Genomic DNA, 9,111 nt, shown 5'->3' with positions numbered 1-9,111 from the left:
ATTACATTGAAAGACTAAATTTTAAGTTATTCATTTGTCAACATCTTGTTCATAAACATCAAAAATCTACAGAAACTTTCTTTTTATTATACATACAACATGAATATGAAAGATATTAAAAAGCTCAATATGTGTGTACATATTTTTGTATCTTGAAAAAGAAACACTTATTAAAGATTCCAAAGAAGGGATCTAAAGTAAAACAGCACTTTATTTCTATACATATTTTGTCACAATCATGAGCAAATATGTCCTTAACAGCAACATTAATTTCTTTATTTACTCCTGATTTCGTTGAATTACTTATTTTATTGCATATTTTCCACACAAAAACATCTTTAAAAAAGTAACAAAAAACGTATTTTTCAATAAGAGATAGAAAATATATGTTTAGCAATAGCTTAGATCTTTTCTACATATGTTATACTATCTTTAAACTCCCCTTTTATAAACGAAAGAAAATCGCTTATTTAAAAATAATTTAGCTTCATCAGCAAATGAACTATCACATAAACATAAAATGGTGTACAAAAACAATATCGTTCTTTTGAAACGCTTTTTGGTAGTTTGAATCACACAAGCCTTTCTTGCAAAAAGTAATTAAACATTTACAAATTTAAAATACTAAACCTTCAATCAAAAAATTCAGACAAATGCATGAATCATCCCTCTCATAGGAAGTAAAAAATAATAAAAAAATTTATTTAAGTATGATAGTTTGATGATATGATTATTCAAATTATAAATTGCAGCATGACTCTGAAAAAATATTGAACAATAAAAGTTTAATCTATCACAGACAGTTTAGAGGAATATATCATGTGCTTTAGTCAAAGATTCTTCATCTTGCTGCTCTTGGCGGCCTTCTTCAATTGACTCAAAATTTGGAAGACCCAGAGGTAAATGCAGTAAGTTTTCTTCAAACTGCAGAATATTTTCTGCTTCACCTGAAAATATATAATAGGTGAATGTATATTACTACTTAATCACCAATGAAAAAAAAAGATATAATGGAAAATGTTAATTAAAATGTCATGTATAAATTAAGAAAAATTCATTGCTCCTGTTTAATTGAAGACTAAAAAAATCAAAGACAGTTCATCAGGTTTGGGCAAGTAAGTTTTGAACTTCCTATGTTTTTACTTGGCAGTAAAGTGAAACTTCTATAAGTGACCACCTCCATTAACGACCAATTTTCCAAAGTACTAAGTTTTTTCCTTATCTACTCAATGTTAAAAATATTCTGGAAGTGACCTGCCAACCCGAGTCAACACCCTATGAACGACCATCGGCTTGTCCTTCGTTCAAAAAATTTTCTTGCATACTTTTCCCCACAAAAAAAGGGAAGAAAATCCAGATTCCAAACTGGTCAGTTAATCTTGACACATTGTTTATTGATGGGCAACAATTGCAAGGAAAAAATGACACTGCAGAAAATTCCTAGGGGCTCTCTATCCCTAAATAAGCATGTTTGGTGTGAATTTAAGAGAACTGATTGATTCTTACGAAAAAGGAAATTTGGAAAAAAGTTAGCAGATGTTTTCGGTTGCAAAAAAACTCAAATTACTAAAATTTTGTAGGATGAAATTAAAAATTGTAGAGAATCGGGAACTTTGGAAAATTTTTCTAGAGAGACAATATTGTCACAAAAAGCAAAAAATATGAAACAATCTGAAAATTCTTCATATTTTAAGAAGTTTAAAAAATGCGAATGTAGTAGTGCTTACACCAAAGACAATTAATTTTCATGTTTCTTTATTTTATAAAATTTGTAAATTTACAGTATTATTTTTGGGAAAATTCTTTTGGCGAATTTAAATTGACACTTTTTAGAACCACACCTCTCTTAACGACTGCTTTTCCATGGAACAGAGGGTGGTCGCTCTAGAGAAGTTTTACTGTATTTGCTTCTAATTTCAAGGCCTATACAGATAAGTTATGCCATGGGCAGGTAAAGGGCAGTAACTGCAAATTTTTCATTTTTCTTCTTTGTATTTTTGTCATCTATTATACATTAACTTTATTGTACAAGCTTGTTGATTTGGTTTCCGCTGAAAAAAAACTGCAAAAGAAAGGTTTAATTCCCATATTTTCCTATTGTTAGTATGAAATCTAAAACAGGTTTCTTCAAATATTTCGAAAACCCATTTCTGCTGATACTGCTGTTTACCTGCTGAATATTTTCTGCTTTATCTAAAAATATGTTTTTTTTATGAATGCACATCACTACTTATGCATTTAGGGATTTAAAAATTATGTGCAGGGAAATGTTGATTTTATGCAAAGTTAAAAAACAGTCACACCCCCTAACTGCATACTTAAAAAATACTAAACCTGTTTATGAAGTTTAAGCATTTCTATTTTGTACTTCTTCTGTGGCAGTATTTGCTATTATTTCAAGGTCAAAATAGGCATTTAGAAGGCAAAATTGAATTTTTGATAGTAGAAATAATTTTAGTTTGGTACTTTAAAGCCCTAATTCTCCAACTTTGACAACACAATTTTAAATGCCTCTAAAAGTATCATTGATCAATCCTTTTCTCACATGGGACATAGTGAGAGAATCTTCTATTTCAAGAAGACCTTTAAAATTGAAAAAAAAAAAAGAGAGAGATGCCTTGAAGTTATAATTTGTCAGTTCGCAAGATGAGAACTGAGAAGAATGCTTAATCTTCATTCATACCTTTGTAGCGTTTATTTTTACCTATACATTTTCATGTAATGCGTTGAGTTCAAATGAAGCCATATGTAACCAACATTTTTCACTGTACAGTCAAATCTCATTTTAGCAAAGTCTGTTGCAGTGAAAATTTCATGTAGTGAAGAGTTTGGTAGTCTGCAAATCAAATTATATAGGAACAATGTACCAATTGGCAATATTGGTATAACAAATGGACCAATGAAATGATTTTATTGATCCCTTGTATTTTGTTAAAATGGGATTTGGCTGTACAATTTTCTGACAGCTTAAAACATAATATTACCCCATACAGTTTTAGAAAGGAAAAAAAGAAAGAAAAATGTTCAATAACACTCCATTAATGTTAAAACTGAAATAAAACTTCAAACATAATCAACTATTGTCCAAAAATATTGACAATATATGTTACAAACAGTCAAATAAAAGTTGAAAATTGATAGTGAAAACTAACACTTACTAGTTATTCGTTGAAGTTTATTTCCATATGCAAGATCTCCTTGATATAGAACAATAAATGTTAAAGGCAACAGGGCAGATAATGTTATAGGCTTCTTGGTTTTTTGAAATCTGAAATAAATAAAAAAAAAACAAAGAAATGAATAAAATTTAAATAATCTTGATTGATACTTATATATATATATATATTTGTGAAGGCAGACTTTCTTGCAAAAAAAAAAGTTACAACCATCACCCAAACTTTTCTAAAGACATCTTTTTCTACTCCATGAAGCTGGTAATCAGAGACTTATACAAATACAAATGTGACGACCAGCAACAGGCTCTGGGCCCAGCTAGGCTGGTCCTAGTCAGTTAATTAGTCCCCAATGAAGATCAATGGCCCTCTTAAAGCTATCCACTCCCTTGCTCATTACCGCCTCTTCCGGTAAGCTATTCCAAGTGCCCACGACCCTGCTAAAGTAGTAGTTTTTCCTGATTTCCAAGTTAGCCTGAGATTTAAATAGCTTAAAACAATGACCCCTTGTCCTGCTTTCCCCGCAAAAATTTAATCCATTTACATCTTTCATTTTGATAAATTTAAATAACTGAATCATGTCCCCTCTGACTCTCCTTTGCTCCAGGCTATACATGTTAAGCCTATTAAGTCTGGTATCATAATCTAAATCTGAGAGTCCCCTTACTAATTTAGTTACCCTTCTTTGAACCCTTTCCAATACAAAAATATCTTTCTTCAGATAAGGCGACCAAAACTGAACAGCATACTCCAAATGAGGTCTTACTAAACTTCTATATAAAGGCAGAAGAACTTTCTTAGATTTGTTTGAAATAGATCTATTGATGAACCCAAGCATTTTGTTGGCTTTGTTACTAGCAATACTGCACTGTTGACTAAACTTGAAGTCCTGATTTATAAAGACACCCAGATCCATAACATTTTCTGCCTGATTTATGACTGAACCCTGTAAACGATATCTCATACGCTTATTTCCATGACCTAAGTGTAGCACTTGACATTTCCCTACATTAACTGCCATACCCCATTTATCTGCCCACTTAGTAATATGATCTAAATCCTCTTGCAGCTGTTTTACTTGTTCTTCATTTTCGACAATCCTCATAACTTTTACATCGTCAGCAAAACAATTCATGCTTCCAGAAATATTTTCATTGATGTCATTCATAAATATAATAAACAAAAGAGGCCCTAAAACTGATCCCTGAGGAACCCCACTTAAAACATCACTCCAATTAGAATGATTTCCTCTCACAACTACTCTTTGCTTCCTACCAGTAAGCCAATTTCTAACCCAAAGTAAAGTTTTTCCTCCTATTCCAATGTCAGCTAACTTGCTGAGAAGAGCAACATGCGGTACCTTGTCAAAAGCTTTTTGAAAATCAATATAAACAACATCCACACATTTTTTGTTATCTAAAGCTGAGGTAACCTTGTCGTAGAAATGCAATAAATTAGTAGTACAGGATTTACCTTTCCTGAAACCAAACTGCAAACTAGTCAACAGACTATTAGTCTCTAAGAACATCATGATCTTAATTTTGATCAAAGTTTCGAAAATCTTACAAATCACCGAAGTCAAACGTACAGGTCTATAATTCCCAGCAATACCTTTAGACCCCTTCTTGAAGAGTGGCGTTATGTTAGCCAGCTTCCAGTCCTCTGGCACCGTCCCCAAGTTATAAGAAGCATTGAAAATATTCAAAATAACATCCACTAATTCCTCTGCACATTCAACTAAAATTTTTGGATAGATATTATCTGGTCCCGGAGCTTTAGTTGCTTTAATCTTTTTCAAATGAAATAAAACCTCCTCCCTGGAAAATACCAAATCCTCAAGCTGTATAATAGCTTGTGTCTTGTTAGTGTCAACTGTTGAGATACAGTTATCGTTAAACACACTGGAAAAAAAGTTATTTAGAACATTTGCAATGTCCCTATCGTTTTGGATTAAATTTCCATCCTCATCAACCAAAGGCCCAATTTGACTGTTTCGAGCTTTCCCAGAATTAGCGTAAGCAAAAAACCTCTTAGGGTTCCCATCAATGTCATCTGCCAGCCTTTGCTCCAATTCCCTTTTCTGAATCCGTACCAAATACTTAAAATTTCGCCTTGCCTTACCATACTGGAGCCTCTCCGCACTCTGACCAGTTTCTTTAAACTTACGAAAAGTGACTTGCTTATAATTAAGAGCTTCTTTAGTCTCCCTGGAGAACCACATGGGCCAAATTTTGGTACTAACACCTTTTCTCCTAAATGGAACATAGTCCCCAACGGTTTTAGCAAGTTTATCCTTAAATTCCGCCCACTGCTGATCTACGTCGCTATTTTCCAACCCTGACGAAAAAACCTCTTTCAAGCTCTGCCTAAGTGCAACAAAATCGGTGTTTTTGAAATTGGGCACAAACCTAAAATTATCATCTTTGCACACTTCAAATTTAACCCGGAACCTAATGCTGTTATGATCACTATCTCCAATATGCTCCCCTACACTCAACCCCTGAACAAAACTACCTATGTCACAAAAAACTAGATCCAAAATCGATCGCCTCCTCTCGAGTTCCCTGAGTTACAACTTGATCTAAGAAACAGTCACCAATTACTTTTAAAAATTCCTCTTCTTTGCCATTACCAGGATAAAAATTATTCCAATCAATACCCGGAAAATTGAAATCCCCCATTATGATAACGGATCCCTTACTGGACATGTCACTAATAATACGGTACATCTGTTTATCTTGTCCCTGGTTTGAATTAGGTGGCCTATAAATGTTTCCAAAGCGTAGCTTTATGCCCTTACTGCTCATCAACTCCAGCCAAACCATATCAATATCGGTAGGCTTATCATTTATGACCAATTCATTGCAAATAAAATTGTCTCTAATATAAAATAAAACCCCACCACCTCTTTTACCTACTCTATCCTGTCTGAATAAATTATACCCAGCAATATGTAATAACTCTGCATCAGATTCGGTAGCCCATGTCTCTGTAATTCCGATAACATCCAACTTCTCATCCATAACTATGCTTTTCAATTCATCCATCTTGTTCCTAATACTGCGAGCATTGGTATAGAAAACTTTAAGCATGCCTAAGTTGCTTTTATTTAACACCCTGAAATTTCCTAAATTACAATTGTTAACATTACTACTCTTGTTCGTCACTTTATTTCCATTTCTAGCAATACCCAAAAACATTTCATTCTCTCGATACCTGATGCTTGAACCATGCCCCCCATTCCAACTTAGTTTTTTGACTCCGAAGCCCTTAAAATTAATCCACTAACCATTTTGGCCCCTGTAGAGCTCAGATGCAGGCCATCCCTAGCAATCCAATCCCGTTTACAATGACTCCATACATCAATGAACCTGATACTGCGCTTTTCGCAAATTGACTTCAGTAGCAAGTTCATACGCCTCGCACGTTGATTTAGCCAGCTCCTATGCACTCCATACCTGGGAAGCAAACCAACTACTTGGACATTCGTCGAAAAGCTGGTTGCTTTATCCAACAGGGATTCCCATTCCCTAGAAAACTCCTCATTTTTACTGTGGCCTACATCATTTGTTCCCACCCACAACTTGTTCCAGAACACTCTATCTAATTATTTCTGAGAAGACAACATATCTAAAACCTGGCTCAACTCCATCACAAAAATCCCATTCCAGCCCAGGTTCAAAGCAGTTGCCCTTTTCAGGCATTTGACAGGGCCTTAGTGAGCTAAACATGTTACTTTGTGACTTTCTTTTTTTATTTTATTTTTAAGTTGGTGCTCTTATTTTATCTTAATTGTAGCCTGCCATTGGAAATAAAAATATACATCTACATATATTTTAATTTGTACATGAATACAACAAAAGAGTTAAATTTTAATTTAAATAACTTGGACCTTATTCCTTAATAATTACTTTTAAAAAAAAGAAAAAATATATAATCAAATAGGATAGAATCAATACTAGAGAGCATTCAGAGGAAGCTTGTGTTACTACCTACTATATTTCTGCGTAGAACATTATTTTGTAAAAATGTGTCCAATTGTGAAACATAAGTTGATTGATATTACAATTTTAACTGCCAAAGGTATCCGAAGACTTCTGATATGCAAGTTAAACATCATGCAACTAATGGCGATTTCTTATGCAAAGTAAATATCAAAAAGAATTTCTGCTATTCGCATACAGTGAAACACGTTTAACACAAAAATGCTTATCATGAAAAATTGATTAATGCAAAGTTACATAGCGGTCTGGACAGTATACTGTGTAATATAAAAAAATATCTCTTAACATGAAATTCTTTTAGCATGAAAAATTTTTTTGGTTCCTTAAGCTTTGTGTTAAAACGTTTTCCACTGTACGATAATACTAGGAGTAAAAGAAACTTTTTTGGTAATAAGTATTGTCTTGCTAAAAAAGTTTTTCTTATGTAAAAATGCCGCCGGAGCTTTACGAAAATATACTTTCAATAACACATAAATCAGAACTGTAGAGTGAACATTTCAGATTAAAATAAAAACTATAATGAACAAATTTAACTTACGCAGCAATCATTGATCCAGCAGCCAACACATAAAAAGCTCCCAACCAGTAAAAACACTCTCTACTTTTTGCAATTTGTAAAGCCAATTTCCTTTCTCGGATTTGATTCCTCATGTGAATTTGTCTTTCCAGCTAACAACATGAAAAATATTGCATATGAAAACCATTCATTGTATTTCCATCACAGTATTATTATTATTTTGTTTATTTATTTAGTTAAATTTTAGTACAAAATGAGTAGTTTTCAAAAACAAAAATAAGTAAATATCGCCACCCCAGAGCAACAGTAGGATATCTACTGTTGTTTCTGGGTTTAGATGTCTTACGGTTGCTCTGAGGCGACGATATACATATATATTAAGCACAAAATATTGCTTTTAAATTCCAACACTCATAGCTCTTGTAATCATTCCTCAGTAACAATTATTTCTGCTTTGCAATAAGATAAAATGAAGATAATTAGGTATATTGATTAACTCAGTGACGTGAAACCCATAAAATTTCAAAAACCATAGCTACAGGTCCAAGCTGTTCAAATTTGAAGAAGTGGGTTGTATTACACCGTCACTAATTTAAAATGCAATATTTTAAGTAGAAAGATCTGCAAAAAGGAACATCTTTTTATGCAATGTTATTTATTTTTTTGTTTATCTTTTTCGGTGTTTTTAAAATTTTTAATCTTTTATGTAAACATATATGAACAGTACCTAGATGCACTACCTTTCATTTCAGTTGAACACGAGTCAGCTGTGTTTTACTACAGAAAAATTACCTGTAATCTTTGCAACTGCATCATAAATTCTTGATTTTTTTTGAAATTTTCATCCACTGATTTTCCCACAAATGAGCCCATCTGAAACACATCGACAGCATTATATTCTAGCCTATGAAATGTATTTATTTATATTAAGAGACTATACTTTTCAAATAATAATCAAAATAAAATTAAGAAGGTCAAATACAAAGAGATCATATCACTAACCTTAAAATAATCAAAAGAAACTTGTAAGCCTAATAGATGCAATGTTTGTACTCATAAATACACTTCTGAGTTACCGAACTCAAAACTTAATAAATTTCTAATGGTAGAAATTTCTATTTAAATCGGACGTTCTACGCAGCTACAGTTGGAAGTGTTAATCAATAATTTTCTCACTTTCAGACAAATTATGATTTCGATACCAAACAATCAAAAAAGTTTAATAAATTTGCTTATGTATACAAATCGGCCGCACACACCCCTCATAAATAAAAGAGGAATGAAAACAAAAGGAGACTGTTGCCATATATCAAAACATATTTACTCTCATAATTTTTGATGCTTCTTTATGGGATAACAAATGTTTTAATCAACAATTTAAGCTTAACTCGATCAAATAAAAGATCGATAAACTGTT

The 9,111-nt window shown here is 32.6% G+C and overlaps 1 protein-coding gene across 1 annotated transcript; it reads right to left on the bottom strand.

Annotated features, from left to right (window-relative positions):
* Window positions 1-804: 804 nt before the first annotated feature.
* On the bottom strand, window positions 805-8,895 carry LOC129225095 (plasminogen receptor (KT)-like). The gene is made up of 5 exons (XM_054859651.1): window positions 8,697-8,895; window positions 8,487-8,567; window positions 7,716-7,846; window positions 3,159-3,268; window positions 805-947 (listed from the first exon to the last, which is right to left on the bottom strand). The coding sequence occupies exons 2-5, from the start codon at window positions 8,565-8,567 to the stop codon at window positions 805-807; spliced, it is 465 nt and encodes a 154-aa protein (XP_054715626.1). The 5' UTR covers window positions 8,697-8,895.
* Between the last annotated feature and the right edge of the window lie 216 nt (window positions 8,896-9,111).

Source organism: Uloborus diversus, chromosome 6, assembly GCF_026930045.1.
Source record: "Uloborus diversus isolate 005 chromosome 6, Udiv.v.3.1, whole genome shotgun sequence".
NCBI lineage: Eukaryota > Metazoa > Arthropoda > Arachnida > Araneae > Uloboridae > Uloborus > Uloborus diversus.
This window is presented reverse-complemented; position numbering and strand designations above follow the sequence as displayed.